The 17,506-nt window shown below is 48.5% G+C and overlaps 1 protein-coding gene across 1 annotated transcript in view; it reads right to left on the bottom strand.

Moving 5' to 3' along the window:
- The window catches only part of XPNPEP2 (X-prolyl aminopeptidase (aminopeptidase P) 2, membrane-bound), a 50,835-nt gene that overhangs the window by 4,500 nt on the left and 28,829 nt on the right, over positions 1 to 17,506 (bottom strand). Inside the window, exons 12-18 of the mRNA XM_015406155.1 lie at positions 15,941 to 16,050; positions 14,873 to 14,950; positions 13,089 to 13,160; positions 9,498 to 9,558; positions 3,435 to 3,504; positions 2,531 to 2,635; positions 494 to 553 (exon numbers count right to left, since the gene is read on the bottom strand). Coding sequence (XP_015261641.1) covers positions 494 to 553; positions 2,531 to 2,635; positions 3,435 to 3,504; positions 9,498 to 9,558; positions 13,089 to 13,160; positions 14,873 to 14,950; positions 15,941 to 16,050 — 556 coding nt within the window. The remainder of the gene's footprint in view (positions 1 to 493; positions 554 to 2,530; positions 2,636 to 3,434; positions 3,505 to 9,497; positions 9,559 to 13,088; positions 13,161 to 14,872; positions 14,951 to 15,940; positions 16,051 to 17,506) is intronic.

A 17,506-nucleotide genomic window follows, 5' to 3' on the forward strand; every position in this document is an offset into this window, starting at 1 on the left:
TGGCACCCCTCCACCTCTAGTACCCTAGGCATCTAGTGGATGGGCCAGGTTTATACTGAAACAAGTAGAAGAAATTACCACCACCACCACCATCATCATCTGCCACTGTATGTAGTATAGCCAGGAGAGCCAACGATTGTCTGGCAACCCTAAGTTCTAGCTCTTTTTAGCGTTATGCTACCACTAGGTGGCAAGCGAGACTTGTTTTTAAAGGCAAGAGACATTTCAGAGGTAGCTTGCCATTGCCTGCCTCTGTGTCACGCCCTTGGTATTCCTTGGGAGGTCACCCATCCAAATACTAGCCAAGGCTAACCCTGCTTATCTTCCAAGATCTGACGGGATCAGTCTAGCCTGGGCTGTCCAGGTCAGGGTAGTAGAAGAACTAGCAGCATGTTACGGGACAAAGAGGACATCTTGCGCTTCCCCAGCCCCAATCCCAGAAACAGGAAACAGCCCCCTGTTGCTTCAACAGGGATGGTTCAGTGGCACCTACCTATAGAGGTGAACATGCCCTTTTCCAAGGGTATGTTACTGGTTTGGAAGCCCACAGGCCCTAGAGATAAGAGAGAGACTGTTTGAAAAGATTACTTTTTTTATCCTGTTCTTCCTCCCAAAAAACTCAGTGAGATGTTGCTATGAGAAAAGGCCATGGCTCAGCAGCAGAGCTCCTGCCCCAGTCCCGGGCATCTCCAGGTAAAGGATCTGAGGAACTAACTAGTGGGAGAGACCACTCCTCTGCTAGATGGCCAGAAGAGCCACTGCCAGTCACAGTTGACAATACTAAGCTAGATAGACCAATGGCCTGACTAGGCATACAATACGTAAGGTTACCCCCAGGGTGTGTGGGGATTTGAACCCAGATCTCTCTAGGCCAGTGATGGCGAACCTTTTAGAGACCGAGTGCCCAAACTGCGACCCAAAACCCACTTATCTACCGCAAAGTGCCAACATGGCAATTTAACCTGAATACTGAGGTTTTACTTTAGAAAAAACAACTCATACATTAACTTAAGATGATCCAAACAAAGTAAGGAAAGCAATCCCAAATGCTGTCATTTACTTAAAATTATTTGGCAGAGAATCCGACACTTTAATGATGGTCTGGGCCTGTCTGGGACGATGGCACGCGTGCCCACAGAGAGGGCTCGGAGTGCCACCTCTGGCACCCGTGCCATAGGTTCGCCACCACTGCTCTAGGCCAACCACTCTACCACACTGGCTTTTCAAATCATTCCAGCAGCTTCTTACCAAGATGTTTTGCCAACAAGCAGCTCTCCAATACGACCTGAGATCCGGAGTCCAGAATGCTGCACCAAGCAGCAAGCAGGTCCTTTGATCAGAGTCCCTGCTGTTTCTTTGGCACTCCAAGCAACCATTTGTCGGAGACAAAGGCAATACCTTGACCACACCCTTGCACAAAGGGAAGAATGTGTAGCTTCTTCATTAGGAGTGGTGCAGCAGAGTGTTGGATTGGGACCTGTGTTCAAATCCTCACTCTGCCGTGAAGCCCACTGGGTGGCCTTGGGCGCGTCATTGGCTGCAGTCACACGCACTGCCAGCTCACACGGTAAAACCCAGTTGGAAAGTGTACTGAAAGCGGATTATTTAGAGTGTGTGTCACTGCAGTCATTATCTCTCCTGAATCCCATGGGTGTTATGGGGATTACACGGGGACGGGGAGAGGAGAGCCATCTTTGCCTCCCTAAGCTCTTTGGAGGAAGAACGGGGTAAAAATGGATGGCTGTTGAAGAAGACCTCAAAGCCCATCAAGCAATAAAGGACACACACCCCAACTGAGACCTATGGTACCCCAGTGTTCTGCTAGATCCTACCAATGGTCCACCTCATCCAGCGTTCTGGGCCCCACTGTGGCCAGGCATGGGTAGATCCCCCCCGACTGCCCACCCAGTCAGAGAGGGGTTTCAGGAATGTGCATTGTTCAGAAATCCAGGGCAGAATCGATAGGTAAGCAGTTGGTGGGCAACAAGCCCACCAGAGGGGTAACGCCCCTTCCCTAAAGCTGAGGCTACCCTACAATGTCACTATGCAAGAATTTCAAAATTTGCATACTAACAAAAGTTTTGCTAGTCTTTAAGGTGCTACTGGACTCTTTACTCTTTTCCACTTCTACAGACAGAATGACATGGCTACCCATCTTGATCTGTGCAAGAATTTGGCACTGGACACAGAATTCAACATCCCAATAATTTCAGCGTTCACGGGAAAGTTTCTGCCACTCAGGACTGTAAAGGTAAGGTTGAGAGCAGGTACGCAAGGCCTTGTGGAATTTTCAGCAGCCAGGTGGACTGGGGAAGGACCTCGAGGGATGGGGGCCGGAGGCTGCAGACTGACCTTCTGTGACAGCGAGCAGAACCTGCATTTTGCAAAACAAGCAAACCTGCCCAGTTTAAGCAGCTTGTGGAATCCTGCCGGAGTCGGGTTGTCCCAGCACAGAGCTTTTGGAAACACGTATTTTCCACCTATAAAGAGCAAGGAACACATGGCGCAGCCTGCTCCTGAGGACACTTACACTCATGGACAGACAAGAAGTTGCCGATGCCGTGGCCGGTGCCGTGGCCGTAGTTGAGTCCCACTTCCCATAAGGCCCGGCGAGCGATGGCTTCCACCATTCTCCCTGGAGCACAAAAGCCAAGTTGTTTCGAGGTCTCCCACACACATTCACATATGTTATTTGTACAGCACCTAGAAAGGGGGCTGAGTGCTTCACAGAAGATTTAGAAAAAAAACCCACACACATATCTTCCCCCCTCCTGAGGCTCACACGCTATGGGCCAAACTACATGTTAGTCCAGAAGAGCTCCCAGTTCTGTTTTCTTTTATACTAAATGCAGCTGTGGAGGGTTGCTACCTGGATCTAGGAGATGGTCTGGAGGGGAGGAGGCTAAATCGTTTCCCCCTACGCTGTTTTCCCAGACTGAATCATAAACACATATCTCGGTTGCGGTCATCTCCACAGGGTACAAATGCAGGCATCTATTCCCACTCTGGGTAAAAAAAATGGGGTGATTAGGTCAGGGGAAAAGCACGCAGGAGAAGGGTTAGGAGCCTGCTGTCCCCACAGTTCTTTCCCCAGTCCAATTATCTCTCCCCCCCCATAGCTGCCTTTATTTAAAAACCTGGAAAACCTCAGAAGATCAACCGTGGATCCCTCAGCAGAACATTATTTGGCCCTTCAAGATGAATTGGGAGAGGGGAGAGGGCAGGAAGGGAGACTGAGGTAATACGTAAGATCGTCTGCTACAGGTTCCAGGCTCCTCCCATCGGATGGGAGATTTGGGAAGAAACCCTTTCCCAAAGGATGTCCATTAGAACTTTAAACTAATTTGGGGAAGGAGCGGGGATTCCGAATGCTAGAACTGCCGGTTCTTCTTTTTCTGTCAGGCACCAGAAACCAGTTTGCTTTGGGGGCTCACCTGATGTTTTGGATGGAAAGGTGAGTCTGGAAAGGTCAACGTTTCCCATCAGCACCCGTGTGTAAGCTTCCTAAGAAGAAAAAGAGATGCACTGCCTTATTATAAGAACATAAGAACATAAGAGATGCCAATGTTGGATCAGGCCAAAGGCCCATCCAGTCCAGCACTCTGTATCACACAGTGGCCAGAAATACCAGTGCCATCAGGAGGTCCACCAGTGGGGCCAGGACATTAGAAGCCCTCCCACTGTTGACCCTCCCCCCCAAGCACCAAGATGACAGAGCATCACTTGCCCCAGAGTCCCTATCTATACCTTGTGGCTAATAGCCACTGATGGACCTCTGCTCCATATGCTTATATAATTCCCTTTTGAAGCCATCCATGCTTGTAGCCGCCACCACTTCCTGTGGCAGTGAATTCCAAGTGTTAATCACTCTTTGGGTGAAGAAGGACTTCCTTTTATCCGTCCTAACCCGACCGCTCAGCAATTTCATGGAGTGCCCACGAGTTCTTGTATTGTGAGAAAGGGAGAAAAGTACCTCTTTCTCTACCTGCTCTATCCCGTGCATAATCTTATAAACCTCAATCATGTCACCCCTCAGTCGTCGTTTCTCCAAGCTAAAGAGCCCTAAGCGCCTTAACCTTTCCTCATAGGGAAAGTGTTCCAACCCTGTTATCATTCGAGTTGCCCTTTTCTGCACTTTTTCCAAAGCTATAATATCCTTTTTAAGGTGTGGTGACCAGAACTGCACACAGTATTCCAAATGAGGTCGCACCATTGATTTATATAGGGGCATTATGATATTGGCTGATCTGTTTTCAATACCCTTCCTAATAATCCCCAGCATAGCATTGGCCTTCTTTATTGCAGTCACACACTGTCTCGACATTTTCAGTGAGTTATCCACTACAACTCCAAGATCTCTCTCTTGATCAGTCTCTGCCAGTTCAGACCCCATCAACGTGTATTTATATTTAGGATTTTTGGCTCCAATGTGCATCACCTTGCACTTGGCCACATTGAACATTCATTTGATTTGTAGACCACCCTCCCCTGCATACAGCTGAAGTCACACGCGCCCGCTGAAGTGGAGGGGAAGGGAAGCTATTGCCTTTGGAGGAATTTGACACACAGTTATGAGATCACACAGCCCTTTGAAGCTGTGGGCTTAGCCCGTCATTGTGTGATCAGACGCAACTGTGGGTGAGCCTTCCCCCCCCCCGCTTGTTTCCCTTGTGCATAAATGAGGATTCGCACCTCCGCACTGAGGGCCCCTTATGGAGTATGCGATGATGCGCATACTGCGAAGGGGGGGGAAAGCAATGACACATTGCGGGATGGCTTGATCAGACCATCCCAATGGCACGAGAGCATGCTTAAGTGACCAGACGGGAAAGTCCGTCCATGGCCTGTAGCAACCCGTTTACTACCGGACTTTCCCCGGTGTCTTTAAACTCTGCTTCCGTGGCGGAGCAGCACGGGTTGCTGACGACTGCGGGACGCTTCCCAGATGTTGCTGCCTGATCGCTCCCTTCAGATCCGTCAGGCATTTGCACTTATGTCAGATCTAAAGGAGCGTGTGATCACGGCCTAGGGCTCAGGGCGGCTAACAACATGCAATAATTTTATTTATTTATTTATTTATTTAAACTTATATCCCACCCTCCCCGGAGGCTCAGGGCGGCTAACAGGGGCATACGCCAAATAATAACAATAAAACCAGTATAAAATACACAGAAATACAAAAACAGTTAAATAATTAACTAAATTCATAAAACAGTTCGGTGCTCCTCCTACTCAATTCCAAATTTTACAATCAAGATGGTGTTCTCAGTCGTATAGCTATACAGCAACAGCAGTGCACCCCCCCCCCCCCCCCGCCGTGTTGTCCCCTAAGCATGTCCCGCTCCCTCCGGTGGTACTCGCACCAGCAGTGGCCGTGTGCGGAGAGTATAGGGCGTCCAGTAAAAGGAATGCATTAGCATAATAGGCCACACCCAACAGCAGAAACCCATTAGGATTGGCTACATTAGGGGTGTGTGGCCTAACATGCAAAGGAGTTCCTGCTACAAAAAAAGGCCCTGGGTTTTGACAACAAACAAGGTAAACAGAATAAGAAGCAAAAGGTGGGTGTGGCTGGATGAGCACACTTCTGGTAACATGGGGGAGTGGCCTAATATGCCAATGAGCTGTGCTGTCAGGGGTATGGCCTAATATGCTAATGAGTCCCTGCTGTCGGGTGTGGCCTATTATGCTAATGAGTTCCTGCTGGGCTTTTTCTACAGAAAAAAGCCCTGAAAACAGTAATAATCAAAACTATTCAGATGGCAGTTTAACAATCTATATCCTTTTCTCAAGTGGGGGTGGGAGTGGGGGGGAGAGAGAGACGGGGCAAATCATTGCTGTCCTCGACCACAGGCCTGGCAGAACGTCTCTGCCTTACAGCCCCTGCAGAACTGCATTAGGTCCCGCAGGGCACAGAGAGTTCCACCCGGCCAGCGCCAGGGCTGAAAAGGCAGCTGGATATCCTTCAGGCCAGGGAAACTTCACCGGGAGTTTCTTCTCCCCAGAGCGTAGTGCTCTTCGGGGGGTATACCAGGAGAGGCCGTCCTGTAGATATGTACCTTCTTCACCTCAGGTTCCAAGGAGCTCAAGGTGGCATACACGGTTCTCGCCTCTTCCTGTTTTGTCTGCACAACAACCCTGTGAAGTAGGCCAGGCTGACAGCCGCTGGCCCAAAGTCAGCCAGGGTCCTTCCTGGCTGAGTGTGGGTTTCGGACCAGGCCTCCCCATCCGAGTAGCACTCTAGCTCTACACCAAACAGGACATGAAACCACCTGTGGCAGGAGGGGCTGTGGCTCAGTGGCAGAGCATTGGTTTGGCATGCAGAAAGTCCCAGGTTCAATCCCCCGGTATCTCCAGTTGAAAAGCTCTGGCAGTAGGTGATGGACCCTGACCTTGATGGACCAAGACCCTGCTTCAGTATATGGCAGTTTAAAGTGTAATATGTTTGAGGTGTTCACCTACACCTGCACAGTAGGGGAAAAATTGACAAGTATACGGAAAACAGCTCTCTCTTACAAAGCTGCTCTAAGACCAAGTTAGACCATTGGGCCCTCCCAACCAGCATTGTTAGCAGCTGCACCATAGCAGGGATCTTCTCCCAGCCAGGGATCCTGGGATGCTTTTAACGAGGGGTGGGTACGCTGGGTTTGAATTCCAGGTCTTCTGTATGGAAAACTGCTGCTTGTTCACTGAGCTTTAGCCCCTCCCTGTCAATAAGGACCATGATAACAAAAAAGCTGGGGGTGGGGTGGGAGCAGGAAAACCAATCCTTGTTCCCTGATCAAACCCTGGTGAGGAGGCGCAGGCAACACCCACCCTACTGGGCTTGCATGTTCCCCCAGGAGCCTCTGGCTGGGTCCTGCTGGAGATAAAGTCCTTGACTTGATGTACCTTTGGTCTGATCTAGCAAAGCAATCCCCCCCCCCCCAGGTGACAGAGAGAACTTTTTCTCTTCCATAATGCTAGAAAGGGTCATGCAACGAAATGGGTTGTCAGTAGATTTTCAAGACAGGCTAAAAGCACTACTTCTGCGCACGGAACACAGTCCATTCCTTCATTTAGTGCTGCAAGAGGAAATGCTCCCTCGAAGCTGTGGAGTCCTGTGAGCAAAAATTCTACTTGGTGAGCTACTGGCATTAAAGTTGTGAGCGAGCGATTGGGCTACTGTATAAATCAGTTTGCTCTGGAGCCCTCCTTCCTGAGCCGAGACAGAAATGTGTGAGCCGGAGGCTAAAAAACTGTGAGCTAGCCCACACTAACTCAGCTTAGAGGGAACACTGTAACCACTATCTTTGATGGGAGACAACCAATGTTCCCTCTAAGCTGTGGAGTCTAGGGAGCAAAACATCTACTTTGGGAGCTACTGGCATTAAAGTTGTGAGCGAGCCTTTTGGCTACTGCATAAATTAGTTTGCTCTGGAGCCACCTCTCCTGGGCTAATACAAAAATGTGTGAGCTGGAGGCTAAAAAACTGTGAGCTAGCTCACACTAACTCAGCTTAGAGGGAACACTGGAGACAACATTCATGGAGGACAAACCTATCGCCGGCTAAACAGAACCCCTGTGTTCAAAGACGGCGGCCTGTCCCCACCCCCCCTCACCAGTTGCTAGAAAGCAACAGCAGGCTATGGCTTTCTTGCCCTGACGGTGGCCATTCTGGATTCATCTGGCTGTGGCAGGAATCAGGATGCTGGATTAAGTGGACCTTTGGTGGAGTCTGTCCCAAGAGTCCCCAACGTGGTGCCCAGTACCTTTCTTGCCCTGACGGTGGCCATTCTGGATTCATCTGGCTGTGGCAGGAATCAGGATGCTGGATTAAGTGGACCTTTGGTGGAGTCTGTCCCAAGAGTCCCCAACGTGGTGCCCAGTACCTTTCTTGGTACCAAGGGTTCTTTAGAAAGTGGGCAGGGCTAGGTGGGGCTCCTGCCCAGGAGGGCTTTCGATTGGCCACCAGAGATCTGATTGGCTGTACGTCTTAATGTAATTTTTGCTGCAGCTGCTGCTACCATAGTGTTGATTTTATTCTCTTGCTCCTTTTTCCCCAGTGTGTTTCTAAAAATTAGAAGAGGAGGAGGAGGAGACTGGATTTATACCCTGCCCTTCACTTGGAGTCTCAGAGCGGCTTACAATCTCCTTCCCTTCCCCTTCCCACAACAGACACCCTGTGAGGTAGGTGGGACTGAGAGAGCTCTTTCGAGAACTGCTCTTGAGAGAACAGCTCTGTCCAGAGCTAAGGCTTGCCCAAGGTCATCCACCAGCTGAATGTGGAGGAGCGGGGAATCAAACCTGGTTCTCCCAGATTAGAGTCCACGCACTTAACCACTGCAGCAAACTGGCTCTTGTCCTCTTGTTCCCTGTACTTGGGCTTCCTCTGTGTGTGTGTGTGTGTGTGTGTGTGTGTGTGTGTGTGTGTGTGTGGCTCTGTCTCCCACGGTGGCCATTTTGTGGTTGCACCCACCAAAGTCAAAATCCCAAAGGGACCCCGCAGGTTCAGAAAGGCTGGGGACCCCTGCTTTAGCAGGACATTGTGGGGAGGATGCCATTAGCCATACAAGGTCAGGGTGCAGCACTGCCTCTGGCACATGGCTCTGCCCTCCTATATATGTAGGTCAAGAGGTGCAAGTAAGCCTGACATAAGTGTCAGTCACTAAAATACTCCCGGATTTTACATCTGGAAGATGGTCCCCTCCCCTCCACGGACTAAAGTTGGCAACTACCAGCCCCTCACATATCAGCCTGCAACATGCAGACCGCCATCTCTGCCACAAGCCAAGAACAGAGGAACTGCCAGCTGTGAAATAGCACCGGATGACTCATGCAAGCAAGCCAAGCCGCACACGTACACATGGTGGATGAAGATTTAAAGGACTATATGGGGGTGGGGGTGGGGGGTCCCAAACAGTAGATCTCCCAAGACTGCCTCCTCCCAAGGGTTAATTCATTCAGGCCTCCCTGTGTTTTCCCCAAAACACAAGTGTGTTTTCCAGCTCTTCCAAAGAAATCACAGTAAGTTTGATTACTACAGGTTCCGTTTCATTGCACGGTTTGGAACGGCAGCCACCGAGCAGGAAGCTGGCTCCAGTTCAGTGTGCTCGACAAACAGCCGTAATAACAGCCACATGGGGCTAAGCAAAACTTTTGGCTCCTAACAAAGGGGTCTGTAAGGTCTTCCACCGAGGGGTGAATGAACAAGCGGAGTTACTATGGCCCCCTGGCAGAGGATTGCAGGCACAGATTCCTCAAGAGACAGAGACCCTCACTAGGTTGCCCCTTGGTTGGATCCCCCAAAGTAGGAACAGATCTCATGGGGTCCCTTGAGAGGCTCCAGCCATCTCCGTCCAAGGGCATCCCGATGGCCGTGAAAAAGAGAAGGGAAATGCAATAAAAGGAGCAATGTGCAGGGGGAAAACATGCAAGCTGGAAAGCAAGAATGCTGGCGCCATGGATCTCCCAGCCTGCTCGGACGTGCAATACAGGTGAGTGGGAAGAAGCCTTACCTTCTGGAAAGGAGTGGGCTCCCCCCAGTGGACAGTCCGGGTTATGTCCGTCGTTCCATCCCTGCCGCAGAAAGAGAGAATCTCAACTGAAGGGCGATTTGCTGGGTGTTGCTAGGCGGACAGAATTCCCTTCCCTAAGCCAAATGTATCTGGAGGATCACCTGACAGATTCGTCGGAGTCCCAATTTTTTACGTTCTAAAAGCGGAAGAAGAAGTGCCGAACAAACCTTTGAGCTCCTCACAGAACTCTTCTTTCGGCAGGATGTGGCCAGTGTTAAAATTAAAGGTGCTGGGGGGGGGGGGGGGGAGATAAGTTTCAAGGCGTGACGGGGGAGAAGTTTCAAAGGCTGCAATTGCTAACAGTTTTCAAATGGAATGCAGGATTTCTTGTGAGGCTTAGCAGATGCTGCGCTCTGCAAAGCAGATTTCAATTTGCACCGAGCCCTACTGAGATGGCTTCCGCACTAGGAGGCTTTTGTACTGATCAGCTGTTCTTTCACCACAATCAACTGCAAGTGGAATCTCAGAAGTTTTCCCATCATGGGGGAGCTGAGCCACAGCAGTTTTTCTCTGACCTTCCTCACAACATGGTTGCCCGTTTGCTCTCTTCCCGGGGTTTCCTCATCCTTTCTCTGCTACCCTTGTGTACTCAAGCTGCCCCTGATCAAATTTTGAGAAAGCACAGAAGGAAGCAAGGGGAAACCATGGAGAGTCAACAAATGGACAATGATGTCGTGAGGAAGCTTGGGAAAGAACGCCGCAAACGGCAGGAAAATCTTCATGTGAAAGATCTGACAATTCCACACCCCATTTAATAAAACATTATATATTCCCTACAAAAATATGTTATATTTATTTTGAGATAGTTAATGAATCCCACTGAGTATGGTTCCCACTTCACCCTGCAATTGTCCCTCTAAAAAATGCAATTGCTCTTTTGTTTGGGCACTTCTGCTTCACTGATAAACTCAATGCTTTAGTGCAGTGATGGCGAACCTTTTAGAGACCGAGTGCCCAAACTGCGACCCAAAACCCACTTATTTATCGCAAAGTGCCAACACGGCAATTTAACCTGAATACTGAGGTTTTACTTTAGAAAAAATAACTCATGATACATTAACTTAAGATGATCCAAACAAAGTAAGGAAAGCAATCCCAAATGCTTTCATTTACTTAAAATTATTTGGCAGAGAATTCGACACTTTAATGATGGTCTGGGCCTGGCTGGGGCGATGGCATGTGTGCCCACAGAGAGGGCTCTGAGTGCCACCTCTGGCACCTGTGCCATAGGTTCGCCACCACTGCTTTAGTGGATCCTCAATCAACTCATTTCCCCTGAGCAGCAACATTACTTGCTGCTTTTCCCTTTGAAGCCAAAGGGATGGTTAATTTTATCACTCTATGACTATTAGAATAAAAAAAATTAAATTAGCCATCATTTTTGCTGCAAAGGGAAAAGCAGCAACTAAAAGCAAACAAGAACTGCTTAGAAGAGTAATTAGAAAGAAGAAGAATCCAGTGTAAAACAACAGAGGAAATGTTAAACGTTCAATATTTTCACTTGCTCTTTGTCAGTGGACATGTGAAAGGATGGTACTGGATTCTATTTTATGTGAAAATTCACTATAACAAAGGATGGAAAAACAGCACTGAACATGCTAGGATGGAATGGGTTGTCAATGACATTGGGTTAGGTCCAGCTAGCTTCTTAGCTCAATCTAGCCCAGTTTTCCTCCTTACTACAACCTGATACCACATAGCTTTTGTCAATGCAGATACCACGATCACCAGCATAGATTTCATGGTGGTCAAAGCAGACTCCCTCCTCCCTTTTTCACCAGCTTAAAAGAAAGTTGGACCCAGCCCAGAGTCTAGGTTTTCTGTAAAAGCAGAGTGAATAGAGGATGTCTATTCCAGACTGAACAGCAAGTGTGAATGCAACCAGCCACATAAGAAACGACTACCCTTCCCTTTTTCATTTTTAGAGGGAGAGAAAAGAGCAAGGTGCAAAGGAGAGCGGTTTAGTTGACCTTTAGATCTCAGCACGTTTCACGATAAGCTTTGTCAGGGGATCTTAAAAGCAGAAACTTCTCAGGGAGCCGGAGAAGTTTCTGCTTAAGATCCCCTGGTGAAGCTTATTGCAAAACGCGTTGGGATCTAAAAGAGATTAAAAAGTGATCACCAGAAAAGGGTCATGACATAAAAGGCGCTAGAAACGAAGTCCTGGCCTTGCTTCCTAAGAATGTTCAGACTGGAGGTGGGACAAGCCCTTGGGCAGGGCTCTTTTTGTAGAAAAAGCCCAGCAGGGACTCATTAGCATAATAGGCCACACCCCCCAAAAGGAACTCATTTGCATATTAGGCCACACCCCTGACAGCACAGCTCATTAGCACATTAGGCCGCACCCCCATGTCACCAGAAGTGTGGTCATCCAGCCACACCCACCTTTTACTTCTTATTCTGTTGGCCTTGTTTGTTGTCAAAACCCAGGGCCTTTTTGTGTAGCAGGAACTCCTTTGCATGTTAGGCCACACACCCCTAATGTAGCCAATCCAAATGAGTTTCTGCTGTTGGGTGTGGCCTATTATGCTAATGGCATGGCTAATGGCTTGGCTAACTTGGGAGCCAGCCGGAACTCCGTTCCTGTGCGTTCCTGCCCCAAAATAGCCCTGCCCTTGTGGGTATCGGACCCAGCAGCTGACAGAAATTGCAGGGAGCTCTGTGTGAATCTGTAAGCCACAAGCCTAAAAGCAGACTATCCACTGCTGCGATTAGCAAAGGACCAGGCTTTTGAGCTCCCTAGCACTCTTCTTCAGGCTCATTTAAGCTGATTGGTGGTTTAGAGCATGATGGAGACGCTCTAAAGTTTGTGATCGAATTAAAGCAGAGGACGGCTGGCGGGACAGAATGGGAATGGTTCAGGAAGGCACCTTTGTAAAGAGAACAGGACTGCAGCCTGTGCCACTGTTCGGTGTGTGTGTGTGTGAGAGTGTGTTATTCTGCTCTTTTCTGCATCCCTTGACATATGTCTGATGCTATTTTTTGCACTGTTTTTGTAATCCCAGTCCTATTGCATGGCTTATTAGATCTCTTGTGCTATTTGATTACATTGTTTCACACCATGTAATCCACCTTGTGTCTCATTGGGAAAGGTGGACTATAAATAACGCAAATAAAAGTTAATTAATCTCAAGAAACGACTTCTCTTCTCTCTCCTACCCACAGGCGGAAATAAGGTGCGGCCTTGTTTTCTTCCCACTTTTTAACCCAAAAGCAGAGATGTTCTATCGGATTCCTCTCACTTGTGCCCAGCTCTTCCTCTGAGGAATGCTTTCACTCTCTCACATCTCCAGAATTATATTTTTAACTTTCCTGTTCCATTGTGATTGACACTGTGTGTTTTAGAAAGGCTTAAGTCTGGTTCGACTGCTTTCTGCCGTTTGAACAAATGGTGTATAAATCAGACCCAACGAAAACAGCAGCTGCTGTGTGAACACACCCACGAACCCCCCCCCCCCCGGAGTCTCTCTGCAAACGGGAGGACCCTGAGCCTGGCCAAAGGTGAGGAGCTACTAGACGCTTCATACGCACAGATACTGGCCTCCAGAGTCCAGCAGATACATTTCGTTCACCGACAGTGTCCGGCTGGTGGTATTGGAGGGGCTGGAAGAGGAAGAGAGAGAGGGATGTTAGAAGTGCTGCTGGGAAGGCAACTGGGCCTTTTATCTTAGCATGCAGGAAATACAAAACAACAAGGTGGCCATAGGTACTTTCTGATCCTAAGGAAACCAACAGAGGCTCTTTCAATATACTTACTCAAGAAGCTATTAAGAAAAGATCCTGATGCATAATGTGGACACATAGGGGGCTCCAAATAGCAAAATGGACCTTCTGTGTTCAGAAGTAGTCTACCTTGAAGTTCAGGTGCTGGGGAGGTTAAACCCAGGGGCAGGCTCTTGATTTTGTGCTCTGCTCAGGAGTTTCCTCAGAAGCACAGGAAGGAGATGGTCCTCTGGTGAGGAATGTCTTGTGTGGTGCAGAGTCTGCTTTCCCACACGTTGGATAATGCAGTTTCAATGCACTGTGGCAAGTTTCCTGTGTGTGAAACAGGAAAATCCACTTGCAAATGATTGCCAAAGTGCATTGAAAGTGCATTATTCAGTGTGTGGGAAGCCAGCCAGAAATACGCGATACCCTCCAACCACTCCGTGACATTACACTGTTGGCTTCTCAGTTCTTTACCTAAGGATCCACCTAAAATGAACCTTCAGATTTGCTGATAAAAGGTCTGTCTGTCATCTATCAATCAATCAATCTATCAAGGGGTCATTTCGTAGAAAAAGAGGTGCAGGAGCTCATTAGCATAACTTATTTGCATATGCCACACCCCCTGACATCACCGGAAGTGTGTCAGAACACCCACCATTCAGGCTCCACTGGACTGTTTTGGATTGCTAGCTATCGGGTGGGGGGAACGTGCAGTTCTGTCCTCGCAGAGGAGGGAGAGCTTGTACCTTAATAAAACTTGGTCTTAAAGGTGCCACTGGACTGTTTTGGACCAGGGGGCCGAGGGGGGGGGCTCTGCAACTTACCTGGTTGCTTCTTGCTTTGACTGAGGGCTGCTGGGAGCAGGGGGTGGGGCTTGCTGCATGTGACCACCCCCTGGGCTCTTTACTGCCGGAGCTCCACTCCTGTGCGCTCCTGCAGGAAATGACTCCTGAATCTATCTATCTATCTATCTATCTATCTATCTATCTATCTATCTATCATCTACCTACCTACCTACCTACCTACCTACCTACCTATCTATCTATCACTGCTCATACAGTTATCGCCTTCAGCTGAAATTAAAATGGGGAAAACTTTACTTAATGTTATTTCCTTGGTGTTTAATTATTGCCCCAAAGGTCAGTCATGTTTTTCTTTACTTCTTCCTCTCTGTTCTGACTGTTTCTGGAGCCAGGCCCAAATGACTACTGGCTTTTCTTGTTTCCAAAGGAAGCGCAGCCAGGGAGGCTTTGCCCCGTTTGTTTTTGGTGCCGCTGGAGATCTTTTATGCACCTGGCAACGGCTTAACCTAATTAAGTCTCCGTGACATCTTCGGTACTCCGTCTGGTTACACACTGCAGACTCCCCCCACCTTTTATAATGAATATATCCAGCCTAAAATGTCACTGCTTTGTGATGTTTTAATTGATCCTAATAAAAGATGTTACACTGATGTTGCCTTCGGATATTTTCCTAGCAGGTCAACCTGTGTTACCTGTGTGTGTGTGTGTGGGTGGGGGCTGGTGGCTTCCCTTCAAGGGAAGCAGAGAACTCCTCTCTGCCTTTTGCTCTGCGTATGTGACCCACCCACCCCCACCTCACAGTACCTGTAGTGGGCCAGAGCTGCATTCAGACCACTGGCAGAGATGGTCTCAAAGCTGGGCCCTTGGCAGAACAGCTCCTCCCTGTGGAGGAAAAGAGGAAAAACCTGGGAATCGTGTCCGGATCTGTTTAGATTCTGTATTCATTTGTTGTCCTCTGATAATTCTGTGACAATACTGTTGCTTGCATAGATTGACCTTTTGGCTTAACTTTGTAAAAAAACCCTCCCCCCTTTATTTAAGGTTTGTGTATGCGCGCGCACATAGGTGACTACTCTGTGCATCTGACAAAGTGGGTTCTATCCCTTAAAGGCATCTGCTGCAATACAGTTGCTGGATTTTAAAGTGACACAAGACAATGTTGTTTTGACTACAACAGACTGACATGGCTACCCCTCTAGGAAATTGTAGTCGTCCTGAGTGGACGGTCATCGGCTTCCTTTCAGGCATCGCACCAACTGTGGTTTGCATTAACCATCATTAGAGTCCAAAAACTACAGTTGACATACCATGCATGCAGGCAAACCATTTGCTCTTTGTCTGCTTTCGATTTCCAACTGCTCTGCACTCACCTTTCAATAGTGCAGGGCTGCCAGAGACTGAATGACAGCCGTAACTACGGTGTGTTAATTCAGAAACGATGTGAAACCATAGTTAGTGCAAACCATCCTTTGCAAACCAATTGTTCCCGAATCTCATTTGTTGATGAATTCCAAACCATGGTTTGTCAGTTCAAACATCATATGAAACCATAGTTAAGCTTCCTTGGCATGAAGTCTGATTTGAGCCACTATCTCAGTGAGCCTCACAACGACCCTGTGGGGTAGTTCAGTATCAACAACCTCACACTGCTGGGTGGGAAGTGAGAGAAGAACCGGCTTCCTTATGGCCACTGAATCAAAGAGAGATTTGAACCACGAACTTCTCAGCTCACGCACTTCCTGGGAATTACACCACACCCATTCAAGTTTCACTTATATCCTCCCATATTTTAGTCCCATTGCTTTTCTCCCAACTGCCCCTTCTCTTCCTGAAATTCTTGTAAAATAACTCAAGGAGACTCTTCCAACTGACCCACGCAGGTGATCCACGTAGTGTGCCCCGGAGACTTCATTCACAGAACCAGTCGGAACGTTCTTTTCCAGCCAGACCAAGTATCGTATAACTGCTACAGCATCTCGTACCTAGAAGAGCCCGAGGCAGAGAAGAGATAACAGATCACCCCCGGGCCAGTCTGTGAGATGGTGTTGGGGAGGCAAGCTGAACTGGCACAGTTTTGACCCAAACGTTAGGCTTTAATGTGAGCATCTGGGATGCCCGGACTGATCTTACTAGCCACAAAGGCAGAATGTGAGCCAGTGCTGGCTAAGGCTTAGCCCCAGAAGCTGTTTCCACTCCCAAGGTTCATCCCCAAAGTCTCTGAAGGCCCGCCAAATGTTATCAGTGTGCATAATTCCTGTTGAAAACCTGCATCAGTGGGTTTGTGTGTGTGAACTGTGAACAAACAAAAAAACCCGATGGGGGAAAGGGCTATGCATGCAGGTATCTACATATAGAGCCCTAACCTGGACAGTTGAAGCTAGCCCGATCTTGCCAGATCTCGGAAGCTAAGCAGGGTCGACCCTGGCTAGTATTTGGATGGGAGACCAGTCCAATGTTCCCTCTAAGCTGAGTTAGTGTGAGCGAGCTCACAGTTTTTTAGCCTCCAGCTCATAGATTTTTGTCATAGCTCAGGAAGGATGACTCCAAGGCAAACTGACTTATGCAGTAGCCAAATTGCCTGCTCACAACTTTAATGCCAGTAGCTCACAAAGTAGAATTTTTGGCTCGCAAGACTCCACAGCTTAGAGGGAACACTGGAGACCACCAAGGAATACCAGGGTCACGATGAGGAGGCAGGCAATAGCGAACCACCGCTGACTGTCTCCTGCCTTGAAAATCCTACCAGGTCGCCCTGTTAGGTGTTACTTGACAGTAAAAAAAAAAAGTACATATGCCTTGACCTGGATAGTCCAGGCAAGTGTGATCTTGTCAAGTCTTGGAAGCTAAGCAGGGTCGACCCTAGCGAGTACTTGGATGGGAGACCTCCTTGGAATACCAGAGGCGGGAGGCGGGGGCAGACTTTATCCTCCAGGCCCCCAGTAGGGGTCAGTCACCAGAGGTCGCCATGACTTCCAGCTGCTCATATGCAAGCACAGATGAAAAATAATTTTAAAAAATAGAATAATTTAAAAAGTACGTATGTACTCCTTCCCATTCAGAATCAATCCAGTCCAGGCTGCATTCCATTTAAAAAACTGATAACAGTTTAATACCTCTGTGTTGTAATATATACAGACTGTCTTTCTCTGAAAGTGATAAGAGTTATCTCCTATACGTCTGGGTGCAAAGGCGAAGGACCTCAGAGCTCAGGGTGTGGTTTCCAGGTAGGCCGATCCCCACTCGCCACGGGATAACATTAATGACACACGTTCAAACTCCCAAGCTCGGTCTTTTTCATCCGCGAAGGTGCTTGGGGCAGCAAAGACAGTTCTCCCCTTCCCAACTAAACTTTGCCACGACCTTGCAAGGTAGGTTGGGCTGTGAGAGAGTGATCGGCCCAAGGTCACGCATCGAGAGGGGATCTGAACCCAGGCCTTT

Source organism: Gekko japonicus, unplaced genomic scaffold (assembly GCF_001447785.1).
Source record: "Gekko japonicus isolate JY-2015 unplaced genomic scaffold, Gekko_japonicus_V1.1 scaffold1040, whole genome shotgun sequence".
In the NCBI taxonomy this organism is placed as follows: Eukaryota; Metazoa; Chordata; class Lepidosauria; order Squamata; family Gekkonidae; genus Gekko; species Gekko japonicus.